This window comes from Pelodiscus sinensis, chromosome 5 (assembly GCF_049634645.1).
Source record: "Pelodiscus sinensis isolate JC-2024 chromosome 5, ASM4963464v1, whole genome shotgun sequence".
In the NCBI taxonomy this organism is placed as follows: Eukaryota; Metazoa; Chordata; order Testudines; family Trionychidae; genus Pelodiscus; species Pelodiscus sinensis.
In genome coordinates this window covers 84,236,068-84,249,740 of record NC_134715.1, presented here as the reverse complement: position 1 = coordinate 84,249,740, position 13,673 = coordinate 84,236,068, and the positions used below count along the sequence as shown (strand labels likewise).

General features: G+C 43.2%; 1 protein-coding gene across 4 annotated transcripts in view; it reads left to right on the top strand.

Moving 5' to 3' along the window:
* The window catches only part of CRACD (capping protein inhibiting regulator of actin dynamics), a 191,949-nt gene that overhangs the window by 162,530 nt on the left and 15,746 nt on the right, over positions 1-13,673 (top strand). For all 4 annotated transcript variants that reach the window (XM_014568709.3, XM_014568712.3, XM_075930382.1 and 1 more), the window contains 2 exons: positions 2,318-2,497; positions 5,229-8,268. In XM_014568709.3, the coding sequence (XP_014424195.2) occupies positions 2,318-2,497; positions 5,229-8,268 (3,220 nt within the window). The remainder of the gene's footprint in view (positions 1-2,317; positions 2,498-5,228; positions 8,269-13,673) is intronic.

Genomic DNA, 13,673 nt, shown 5'->3' with positions numbered 1-13,673 from the left:
CGTATTCTTCCAATACAACATCTGCTGTTCCAGGACCTACAAGTAGATACAGAAAGATTAATCTACCAGTGCTTCAGCCAAGCATTATACTCCTTTCCGCCCCCCCCCCCACCTTTTTGGAGGGTGCAGAGTGTTTTCAGTGTGGCTGGAAATAATCCCAGTCCTGCAAACATTTACTCATATGTACAACCTTATTCATGAAAATAATTGTGTTGTGTTTAATGGCAACTGCCTACGTGAGTGAAGTTATACCTCCATTTACATACCTGGACCCAAGTATTTGCAATCCAAAAGATATAGCACAATTTTTTATTTGATTCTGTGATTTCAACAGTAATTTGACTTTTTACATTATGCTTGGAACTCAACACCTGTTTTGAGGAATGTATACTTTAGTGTCACATTTAGTGTTTCCTGTAAGCTCAGCATTTGAGCAGCCACCCAGGGAGGATTCAGATGCTGACCAGCTGATTAGTAGAGCACCCACAGCTGGCAGCATGTATTTCTACTGGTGGTGCACATCTGCACAAGCCTTGGTGCATACACAATTTATTCTGCACATAAATGGAAAAAAATTAAAGTGAACACTGGTCATCTTATACCAATTAAATACAGTTTGAAAACTCAATAATATGTCCAACCCAGATGATTCAGACCTACCGGCTGAACATAACTAAAATATATGAAATATAACACTTTATATGTAAGCAAACCAGAGATTTTTAAAAAATAACATGTTGGGCTCTTGTTATTTTTCTACTGATTTCTGAGTCCATTCAGGTAACATTTTTAACCTTTCTCCACAACTGTAAAATATAGAAACTTGATTAAAAAAAACAGAAACGGAATCTCTCTCATAAGCACTTGCCTCCAGGTTGAGCTTACAGAAAAACATCAAAATATTGTGAAATTCACGATAAAATTATGAAAGTTGGCAACACAATTGGATCAGAATATTACCTGGCTGAAACTTTAGGTGCTAACCTGTCTTTAGAGCAGCCAAAGCTGATTAACAGTCATTTACAAAGATAAATTAATGTTAGTAATACATCAATTGAGATATCCAATTACTGTAGTATGAATGAAAAATATTTCCCTAGTCACTGTTTCTTCAAAACAAAATAACAAGTTCTTTCTTACACATGTCCATTAACAACTTTTGAAGATTAACTTTTTTTACTGCTTAATACTGACCAGCCATTCTTGTTTGGTTCATTGTGTATGATCTGGGAGCACAGATGGGACTGTATAGGGTTTCACAGAGATCCCAGACTCAGACATATCCATATTAAGTTAACCAATGTTTGGTATGTAAGGTCTCTATCAAGAGTCAGTAGCCCAGTGATCATCATAATCATATTTAAACATTAAGTATGGATAATATTTAACAAGTTATGTGTCAACACTGGAGATTCTTCTTTGAGTGTTGCTCCCTATAGTTCTTGCCTATACTTACAGGAAGATCAACACTCTGAAGATCAATCTTCTGGGGTTCACATTAGTGGGTCTAGTAAGGACCCACTAAATAGAACTCTGATGGTGTCACCGATGACCCAGGTACTCCATGGGGTCACGAGGAGTAAGGGAAGTCAATGGGAGAGTTTTTCCCATTGATCTCCCACAGTGGGGATGCTGGAGAAAGGTAAGGTACGTTGACTCCAGCTACGCAGTTGTCATGGCTAGAATTGCATGTCTCATATTGAATTTATCATGTAATATAAATCAGGCTGAACTGTCTTCCCCTTGCATTCTCTGGTAGAGCTTACTAGAATGGCAAACACTGTGCTCCAGCAGCACAAGGATTGGTCCAAGCTAGTTTGACTACTCTGGCTAACCTCCCCCCACGAGACAGAGAGAGGCAAAAATGGGAGGCCAATCTGTTGCCCTGCTTCTGCATCACTCAGCAAGGCTGACCATACATGAGAGAGTACACCAAGCAAGAGGCAGTGACTGTGCTCCTATTATGCTCCAGGAAATATTGTACCTGCCTGAGGCATAATGTTTCTAGCATTTCTCACTGGGGTGGCTCTGTTGAATTCCTACTGTAGACTCTGTTGTAACACTTGCATTGGTGTAGCTTTTCTGTTTTGGCCGTTTCTTATGTAGCCACACTCAACAGAGCATGGTGAGAATTACTTACACAAGAATTCATGGTTTTTACTTTTCGACAAACTTAAAATGTTCAAGGGAATATTACTAGACAGCCTGTCGTCACATCTAACAACAACTCTTCTGAATGCATACTTATAAGAATGTTTTTTAAAAATCTTTTTGTATGGTTTTAATAAGGGTTACTTTGTTTATCTGGTACAAACAGGTCACACCAGTCAAATTGTCTCGGACAAAAAGACACATTTCCTCTGGCACAATTGAATCAATCAATCTTGATGCAGTCCCACAGGCAGTTGCTCGTCTAGACAACAGTGCAGCGAAGCACAAGCTCTCCATAAAGCCAAAAAAACAGAGGCTGTCAAGAAAACACAGAAGATTAACAAAGGTATTGAACTGATTTGGATCTCAAATGGTAAACGAGATGCTTTACTATAGAAATGATAATCCGTAGTTACAAAATAGTTGCAATTAAAAATACTGAGATGAATTGTAGGTTGTTCCAGCCCTGGTCATAGCTGTAACACTGAGGAGACCTATGGGAAAACTCTTAAGTGCTTTCACAACACTGGCTGTGTCTTCACTGCAAAACCAAGAATGGGTTTTTTATATTGAGAGAACTCAAGATAGCTGTCTGAATGTAAAACCCTCATGGAGACAGTGGACACTAGTGTTTACCTCAGTGTAGCTATCTGGGACTGATGATGTGCTGCACATATGCCTGACCGCTTCAGGAGGTACTATGAGCTGAAATGTGATCTCTCCCCCACAGTTAGCCAGCTCTATTAACCTGTCATGGGAAGGTGGGCCATGGTCCTTTCTCTTTTCTCTTCCTCACTCCCTATAACATTACCGGAGCCTCAGAGGGTACTAATAGGGAGAGGGCTCCATGCACCCTTCCCCTCCTGATGTGGCCCTGCCATAATCTGATCATTAGGATTTCCAAAGAGATACTTCACAATCCAAAAACATTAAGAAAACTGAAATTTGCCCTTGCATAGGTGCTGGCATTTTGAGTGTAGAGTAATCCAGGTAAAAGTCTGCAAGCAAAGTCAACAAAGGCCTGACTCTACTTCAATTCCAATTTCTCACGTCCTGCTTGCAGCCAGATCTTCCTATCCTGCTGCCCCACATTCACAGGGGCCATTTCACAGCCCAGGGTGGAGTTGGGTGCCTGGCTGATGGAAGGAGCACCTACCTCTCTCCCCACTTCGTTCTCCCTTCTCCAAAAGTCATAAGAGGCCAGCTGGCAGCTTCCCTGGAGTTAACAGGAGTTTCCAGATAAGGGAGTGAGGAGAAGGGCCAGGTTGCTGCTGAACCGGATATTTATTCACAAGGCAGCAGGACACAGAAAAGAGAATAGCTGGCTGACCCATTTGCTTTGCTGTCTGTTCCACCTGCCTCCTCTCTGGTGGGAAATCTGTTGGCCCAGCAGCTTCTTCCCCCTCAACTAACAGAAGGCATTTTAATGGCAATGTGGTTGTCTGAGGGGTTGCAGAGTTGTGGTGAGTGTATTATGTCCTAAGGAAGGTTCATGGAGCTGGAGAAAGCACTCCCTGCACTGGGCAGAGTGTGGATCAGCTGTTTGCCTAGAACCAGTCAGTCTCCTGGCGTGGCTGGGTCAAGCTGACGTGCAAGAAACAAGATGGCAGTCAGCAACTGGCAGTGGTTCGGGAGGGGCATCATGCAGTTTGTGCAGGTACTGCAGCTGAGTAAAAGCTGTTGATAGAGAAGCAAACATACACATGGAATCAACAGAAATGGAGGGCTTATCTCCACTGCTCCTGGGAACCTACTTCTCTGCTTGGGTAGACAGATACACACTAACTCTGCTTAAGCTAGCACGTTAAAAATAGGAAGGAAGCCAGGAGTAGCTCTGGCTAATGGCCTGGTAGAAATTTGCCTGGAACCTCTGGATGGCTTATCTGAGCTGTTGTTGCCTGTGCCACTTTGTGGCTACAGTGTGCATTTTTAGTAGACCAGCTTGAGCCAAGCTAGCATATCTGTGTAGCCAAGCTGGGGAGTACGCACTCAGCTGCAGAGTAGATATACCCTAAAACAGTCAAAATACTTCTGAATCACTAACCCACCCCATGGTAACCGGGAGGTGTGATGACTGCTGCTTAATGAAGAGTCACGCCTCTCAAATAGCACTGAAAACTGGCTACCTCTAAGTTTCCCATGATTTTTAGGTGGCTCCCAAATTCCTGAACTAGCAGCTTGGGGAGACCCAACTAATAGGGTTTAGCAGAGCCAGGCAGAGAGTAGCAGTCACACACCATTTCCTTTGTCATTATTCCTTCTGTCCTTGTCATCATATTTAGCTGCTCTATGCAGGGCTGCATGCTCTTTCTGTGGGACACAATACTTTTGAACAGGTACTTAACAGAACAAACTCTGGAGCTTACAAAGTGGTTCAATATGGGGCAGTGCTGGAAATGTGAATGTTACAATCTAATACCTTCACATCATGAGTAGCCAAAGTGAGGCCTGTGGGTTGGGTGAAGCCCTGTGTGATTGAGGCCACCCTCATGTGGCCTATGATGACCACAATCCCAGCATACAATATTCCTCAACGAGCTCATTGGCCTCCTTAAGTTTTGGCTTTGTGTGTACACACTATGCCCCAGACTCAGGTTTATGATGAGGATGGCTGCTATCTACTCCATTTTATACAAATCAGGGAAGGCTAAAGGCCACATCTGAAGGTGCTGCTGTAGGTCTTGGTTAGTCAGAATTTAGGCACGACTGATTCACATGCCTTAGTGTAAATTGTGATTTATTTAATATTATAATGTTGTTGCTGCCAGGATGTGTCCTTTCTTTTACAGAATATTACTCCTGTAAAAGGTGGAACAGGTCAACATATTGTTCAGTTACTCTAATATGTCATGGGTTGTGATATAGTAACCCATGAATTAATGTGTGTGGACTCTGTATTCAAATAAAGAAGAAATATGACTAACAAAGGATGAAAATAAAATGATCTATATCTCAAACCAATTTAAAAAACAGCAACTAGTCAGTTCACAACTGATTACTTTACCATTCTGTACAGTGATGAAAGGGAACAATAACCATATTAAGTTAGTAACTCAGATATTTTTTTCTAATATTAGGAGTCACAAAGCATAACTGTGCCAGAGTTTGAGCAAGAAAACCCAGAAACCCAACATTTCAGCGAGAGATACCCAGATGACAGTGGGCATATTGCCACAGCTAAGCCAACCCAATTCAGAGAAGAGCAAAAACATTTTGAGGTAGCAGATGAGAAAACAAAGCAAGATGATGATTGGAGAATGCACAAGGCTGAAGAGAAAAGACAAATGGCAGGATTAGAAGAAAAAAGACATCTGGAAGAACAAAGACGCCACGAAGTTGAACAGATGCAAAGGGAACAGGAGAGAAAGAGTTGTGAAGAAGAGAAAAGGCAGCATCTTCTTGAGGAGGAGAAATATTTGAAAATAGAAAAGCAAAGGCAACAGGAGGGGGAGAAAAGACAACAAGAACAACAGAGGCAACAGGAACTAGAGAAGCAAAAAAGACAGGAAGAGAGGAGACAACAGGAACTGGAGGAGCAAAAAAGACAGGAAGAGAGGAGACAACAGGAACTGGAGGAGCAAAAAAGACAGGAAGAGAGGAGACAACAGGAACTGGAGGAGCAAAAAAGACAGGACGAGAGGAGACAACTGGAACTGGAGGAGAAAAAAAGACAGGACGAGAGGAGACAACTGGAACTGGAGGAGCAAAAAAGACAGGATGAGAGGAGGCAACTGGAACTGGAGGAGCAGAAAAGACAGGAAGAGCACAGACTGCAGGAACTGGGGGAGCAAAAAAGACAGGAAAAATTTAGACAACAGGAATTGGAAGAGCGGAGGCGAGTGGAACTGGAGGAGCAAAAAATAAAAGGACTGGAAGAACAAAGCTGTCATAAGATTGAAAAACAGCATCAGGAGGACGAAAACAAGAGACAAGTGGATCAACAAAGACAAGAATTAAAAGAGAGACGAGAACTTGAGAAAAGACATCTTCAGGCTGAAGAGAAACTGCAGCAGGAGGAAGAGGCGAAGAAACTGGAAGAACAAAGCCAACATCAGAAGGAAAAAAAGAAAAGAGAAGAACAAACTCTGCAAAAACTGGAGAAGCAAAAGAGACAAGAAGAACAAAGAAAATATGAGCCAGGAGAACAAATGCACCTGGAGAGTGAAGAGAGAGCACAGCAGAGAAAATTTATAAGGCAAGAGGGATCAAATGAACAAGACCTGGAAAAAATACATGTAGATGAACAGTATCTGGAAAAGCAAAAAGAACAAGAGCAAGCCTTAAGACAGAAACAGGACAAAAAAGAAGTGGGTTCTGTGGATGCTGGTAGGGAATCCCTGGAGAAGCAGCTTCAAGAAGAATCAAACCAACAAAAAACAAAACGGGCACAGAAAGGAAAGGTAGTAGTAGAAGAAAAGGTAACACCAAAACAGACGAGAGCAGTTAAAACTGAGGAGCAGGAGAAGACAGGTGAAGAACTAAGGTGGCAGGAAGTAGATGAAAGGCAGGCTATGCACAGACCATTCACGTTTCAAGTGTCATCAGGAGAGAAACAAATCATATTTCAGAAAGTGAATTTGAGCCCTGTTACTCCTGTCAAAGAGGCAGCACACCATTCCGCCCTCAAAGAATCCAAGACCCATATATCTAGCAAAGGTTCTCATGCATTCCCATCCTCTTTGTGTGTCCCCCATACAGCTATTTTGGTTACTGGAGCACAACTTTGTGGCACTGCCGTAAATCTGAATCAGATCAAAGATACAGCTTGTAAATCTCTACTTGGTTTGACAGAAGAAAGAAAAAACATGGATATTCCTCCTCTAGAAAACACCCAGAAAACTACTCTTGATCCCAAACCTAGCTGCAGTAAAATGAAATATACACAGGAGACGAACAACCAGGACATATTAGCTGAATGGGCTTCTATTAGATCTAGAATCCTAAAGAGTGCCGAAACCAGCAAGCTAAATGAGAGAGACCGAGTAAGCATCTGTAGACACAGTGATGACTGGACACTCAAAGGACGAGGCAGTTCTTCTCATGGCAATTTAAGGAAAACCCTGTCTGCAAATGCAAAATTTTCCATAACACCAGCATGGCAAAAATTTTCAGACACCTCAAAAGCTGGTGCAGATGCTGAGAGTGCAAGTGCTGCAGAAAATATCGAAGCAGAGAACACAAGAAAAAAGACAGATTCATCCAATCAGGCAAATGACGATGTGGCTGCTCACAAAGAGACTCTAGTTTGTAAAGATAATGTGACTGAAATGGCCATGAAAAGTGAAACACATCTTGAAACGGCAAATAACACAGAAGGCTATAAATTTGCCAAAGATCTTCCATCTTTCCTTGTTCCAAGCCTCTCTCATTCTCCAGGAAAAGAACTGCCCCAATCAGGATCTCCAGCTGCTTTGGAAAGTCTGGAGAACACTGGTACAAGAAAACTGGATAAAGGAGCACCAAATGAAGAAGAAAATGTTTCTCCATTTGGGATAAAATTAAGAAGGACAAATTACTCCCTGCGTTTCCACTATGATCAACAGGTGGAGCAAAAGAAAAAGAAAAGGTACAGTGCAGGAGATAGTTTTGATGGTGTACTTGGCCCACTAGTTGCAACAGAAAGTGGAAAAGAAACCATTAATAGCACTCTAAAAGACAATACATCTCCTAGCCCAGACAGAGAGAATGTCACTGTTAATGTTTCAAAAGACTCCTCAAATAATGTTTCAGAGAATTCACACACAACAGTTACGCTATTATGCCCAACCACTAACAACCAGATTCCTTTACCTAGTTATGAGAAACTGGTGTGCAAATTGTCACTCCAAAAGAAACCTGCATTAGCTCCAAAGCCCACAAACCAGACCCCACCGTCCTCGCCTCTCTCTAAAATGAATAAATCAAACTTAGCTGACACATTAGGACAAAAGATGGCTAAAACTGAATTAGACACTACCTGGAAAAAAGAAGACAATAAAGGGAATGTGGTGCACTCACCAGCACAGAATGAGAACAAAAATGAAGAGGAAGAAACCAGAGAAAAGAAATCATTCTTCCCATCTATCACCATGCCATGGAGAGAGAAAGCTGACAAAAAGCTTGATCTGCTGAGAAAAGGTATGTAATATAAAAGTGTGACGAGTAACTATGGACCATGTTTCTAGAGAGAGAGAGAGAGAGGCTGGAAGTGTGTGTGTGCAAAACATTGGCATTAAATGTAGACTGTTACATTTTTATTTGGTTTGGTGACAACTTAGTGTGAATGGTGTATAAATAAATCAGGAGACTAATTCCATTCTCAATAAGTTTACAGTCTGGTTTACATACAGGAAAAAAAGATCAGATATAAATAAGTGATATGCTGGTGTGTCTGATAGTAGCATGCAGCATCTCATCTAGTTGTGGTCTCTTAAGGAAGTCTGTTGTGTAGTCGCAAGACATGAATATGCACAGAAACACTCTTAATGTTTTTAATTAAATAAGTACTACTGGGAATTATGTGATTATGGGAGATTTTAACTTTCCAGATATAGAGGACAAGTGTTACCATTAATACTAATAGTAGGGCTCAGATCTTCCTCATTGTGATAGCTGACAGATTTCTTCACAAAGTACTTGATGAACCAAGAAGATGTGATGTCACTTTAGATTTGGTATTGGTGTGTAGTGAGGATATCATAGAAGAACTGGCAGTGGAGAACAATCTTGGTTTGAGTGATCATGAGCTAATTCAGTTTAAACTAAATGGAAGGATAAACAAAAATAGATCTGCAATTAGGAACTTTGATTTCAAAAGGGCTAACTTTTTTTTAAAAAAAATAAGGGAATTAGGAGAATGGATTTTGACTGAAGAACACAAGGATAGGAATGTGGAGGAAACTATCTGACGCCTGCATCCCAAGTAAGGGGAAAAATTCGTAGGGAAAGGTTGCAGACCACACTGGATGAACAAGCATCTGAAATAGGGGATTAAGAGAAACTCTTGAAGGTCAAAAAGCACAGGAGTAAAGGGAGAACCACCAAAAGCCAAGCAGAGTTGGACCTTGCAAAGGGAATTAAAATTAACAAAAAGGTTCTATAGCCATATAAATAAGAAAAAAAAAAACAAGGAAACTCTGAAGATGGGGCAAAGATTAAAGATCATTTAGGCATGTTACAACATCTAAACAAATAAATACTTTACCTTGTTTTTTATTGAGGCTAATGAAGCATTTAGGGGCAGATACAGGGTGGCTAATGGGAATGAGAGCATGGGTAGAAATTAGTACACCCAAGGTGGAAGTCAAACTGAAATATCTTAAGGTGACTAAATCAGGAGGCCTAGATCAGCGGTTTCCATCCCCTCCCTGCCTGCCCGGTCACAGCACTCTGCCAGGCCATGCCCCCAGCTGCTAATGAGCCTTGCCTGCTTGGGTGCTCCGTTCCCCATACGGTGCACGCCTGCAGCACACTAAAAATTCTCCTCCCACGGTGAGTGTCACTGTGGGCTGCCCTGGTATGCCATGGCTGGAGCCGGCCTATGGTGAGGCTGTCCCTACTGGAACAGTCTTACCACGGTCCTGGTTCCGGCTCCAGCAGCAGCCACGCAGCCCAGCCAGCAGGGCTACATGGCAGGTTGCTGCTCCATGTCCTTTCCATTGTGGATGGCATATTCAGGACCAGGGAGTGGAGCCTTCACAGCCATGATTGTCCTGAGGAGGACCAGGTTACAGGCCTTGGGGAGCTGCACTGGGTGCTTCCCTTGCGGGGTCTCCCCAGCCAGCTCCGGCCTGCACCATGTGTCTGGCCACTTCCCAACGTCCCAGGACACCGCAGCCAGCAGCACTGGTTTGAGTTGTGTGGGGGGAGCTGAGCTCCCTGACTCAAAACAGTGGGTGTCAAGGGGGCTAGTACCGCTCAGCTGTCGGGTGGGAGCTGTGAGCCCAAGATGCACATGGGCTGTCACCCTGCGCCTCTAGGCCCCAACTGTTAATGTCCTGGAGAGGAACTCTCAAGCTACCAGAAATGTGCCCCTGGCCCATCACATGTGCTGCAAACACCATCGATCCCATGTGTGTGTCGGGGGCTGGGCTTTGGCCAGATCTGGCAGGGAAGGGGCAGGGTCTCTTCCCAGCTGCAGAAGAGAGCTTTGCTGTGTAGCGGGAAGGTTGCAGCAGCCTTAGAGCAGCCACGACTCAAGCAGCAGCATTCAGCTGGTGGCTGGGAGGCAGCGCAGGGCTAGATGGGGGCGGGGCTAGTGCTAGGGACTCTGAGGCTGGGAAGTTCTGAGGCTGGGGGCTGGCACAGGAGGGGTGGGGCTAGTACTGGGAGGTTTATAGGAGCAGGGCTGGCACAAGAAGGCTCTGGGGATGGGGCTAATATTGGGGGCTGGTACTGGTGGAAGCTTTGGGAGGGTTGAATGCTGTGGGGCTCTGGAAATAGGAGGCTGGCACTGGGGGGGTCTGGAAGGTGGGGCTCTAAGGGATAGGGGTCTGACATGGGGGGGCTCTGAGGGCAGAAGGCTGTTACTGGAGGGGTTCAGTGCAGGGGACTCTGGGGTCAGTGGCTGAAGCTGGGGGGTAGTAAAGGGGGGGTGAGGGGCTCTAGGGCTGGCACTTTGGGACTCTGAAAGATGGGGCTTTTGGTGGACGAATAACATTGTAGTTGAATATTTGCATATTCATTATGCACCAGCTCCTGCTCTGGTTCTTGTTGAAGGGGGATGTGGATTGCAACTGCTTTAAACACTAAGAGGAGGGGATCACCACATGAGTGTAAAGGGTTTGTTTACCCAGTTAAAACTGGGAAGGGAGGGGAATCTCACTCATACACTCAACCACACTGAGGGTACGTCTAAACTACATGGCTCTGTCGACGGAGCCATGTAGATTTGTTTGTTTGGCAAAGGAAAATGAAGCCGCAATTTAAATAATCGCAGCTTCATTTAAATTTAAATGGCTGCCCTGCTCTGCCAATCAGCTGTTTGTTGGCAGATCGGGGCAGTGTGGATGCTCCTGAGCCGACCTGAAAGCCCTTTATCGACCTCCCCGGTAAACCTCATCCTACGAGGCATAACGGGGAGGTCGATAAAGGGCTTTCAGGTGGCGCAGGAGCATCCAGACTGCCTCAATCTGCCGACAAACAGCTGATCGGTAGAGCGGGACAGCCATTTAAATTTAAATTAAGCTGCGATTATTTAAATTGTGGCTTCATTTCCCTTTGCCGATCAGCCTCATCTACATGGCTCCATCGATGGAGCCATGTAGTTTAGACACACCCTTAGGGTACGTTTAGACTACATGCCTCTGTTGCCAGAGGCATGTAGATTAGGCTACCAGACATAGTAAAATGAAGTGGCGATTTAAATAATCGCCGCTTCATTTAAATTTACATGGGCCGGTTGTCGACATCAAAGGTATTTGTCGACCACCCAGGTAAACCTCCTGGGATGAGGTTTACCTGGGTGGTCGACAAATACCTTTGATGTCGACACCCGCGCGTCCAGACTATCGTGCTGAGCCAACAAACAGCTAATCAGCTGTTTGTCGGCTCAGCGCGGCAGCCATGTAAATTTAAATGAAGCGGCGATTATTTAAATCGCCGCTTCATTTTCCTATGTCTGGTAGCCTAATCTACATGTCTCTGGCCACAGAGGCATGTAGTCTAGACGTACCGTTACAGTGCCAGGCAGGATGATAAGGCGAGCAGAAGGCAGTTCATGTTTTCTGATCTTCCCAAGTTGACTCCTGAGCTGGTCCACTGGCCAGGCAATCTGAGGAGAGGGCATTCTCGGAGGCTACACTTGATAGTCAATCAACAACCTGCACCTGCGTCCCTCTCTCCTTTAAGGATCAGCCAGGTGCAGATTCTGAGTTTCTGGGCCTCTTGGTGCCGTTTGCACTGTGGTTTACTCCTGCTGTTTACCTCAGAGTTTTCCCACCTCAGACATTCTTCTGCACTTACTCAGGAAAGAGATAGGGGGTTAACAGATAACACTAACAATTTAGGGAACCAAATAACATCATTAACAGGTGAGAAAGAGAACAACATCCATTTTAACTCTTTTCTTGCTCCTCCTCATTTGCCTCTAACAGTCCCCCCCCTCCTCCGGTCCCCTGCTGTCTTTCGACGGACTAGTCGACTATCTGATAAACTTTTGCTTATCGGATAATTGACTAGTTGCTTAGATCCCTAGTTTGCATAGCGCTATTGAGGCTGGCATTGCAAGGTATTTACTTGCCAGATACTCTAAACATTCTTATGGACCATAATGTTTTCATCACCATTCCAGAGGATGTGTTCATGCTGATGTTGCTAGTTTAAATAAAAAAGTGTTAATCAAATTTGTGACTGAATGTATTGGAGGGAGAACTCTACGTCTCCTGCTCCATGCTTTCACCCATGTTTTGCCATGTTTTGTGTTATGGCAGTCTCAGATTATGATCCAGCATATGTTGTTTGATTTAAGAACACTTTCACTGCAGATTTGACAAAATACAAAGAAGGTATCAATATGAGATTTCTAAAGGTAGCTATAGCCCTCGACCCAAGGTTAAAGATTGTCAAATGCCTTCCAAAATCTGAAAGGGACAAGCGTGTGGAACAGGCTGTCTGAAGGCCCAAAAGAGCAATTATTTGACGTGGAAACCACAGTATCTGAGCCAAACAAAAAGAAAATCAAATTTCTGTTGGTGGCTTCTAACTTGGATGATGAAAATGATTGTCAGTCTGCTCTGCTTTGGATCATTATCAAGCACAATCCATCATCAGCATGGATGCACGGCCTCTGGAATGGTGGTCAAAGCTTGAAAAGGCATACAAATGTCTAGCATATCTGGCACATAAATATCTTGCAATACCAGGTATAAATGTGCCATGTGAATTTCTGTTCTCACTTTCACATTACTCTGTAAACAAGCAGGCAGAATTATCTCCTTTAAATGTAAGCAAATTTGTTTTAGCAATTTGCTGAACAGGAACTGAATGGACTTGTAGGTAAATTTTACATTGTTTAATTTGATTGCAATTATGTAAAAAAAGTATATTTGTAAGTTGCACTTCCACGACAGAGATTGCATTACCATACTTTTATGTAGGGAATAAAAATACTATTTATTTTGTTTCTTTTTACCGTGCTAATATTTACAATAAAAATAATAGTCAATACTATATACTTTTTATTCTGTATTGTAATTGAAATCAATATATTTGAAAAATACAGAAAACATCCCAAAATACTGAAAAAATGGTATTCAATTAAAGCTTAATAGTACGAGTAAAACTGCAATTAATCGGGACTATTTTTTAATCTTTAATAATTTCATAGCCCTACTTTGTAATCTCAGCTAGAGATCAAGGGTTTATTACAGGAATGGCTAGGTAAAGTTTGGTGGTCTTCAGTGTGCAGGTTAGATTCAGTCACTGTTTTCCAATTGATGTGTTGCTAGGCCCGAACAGCTGGGCTGAATTTTTTGAAAAACTATATGCAAAGTGGCCCAAGTATATAATCCTTGGTGTACACAAACCACTGGGTTCTGGTTGTC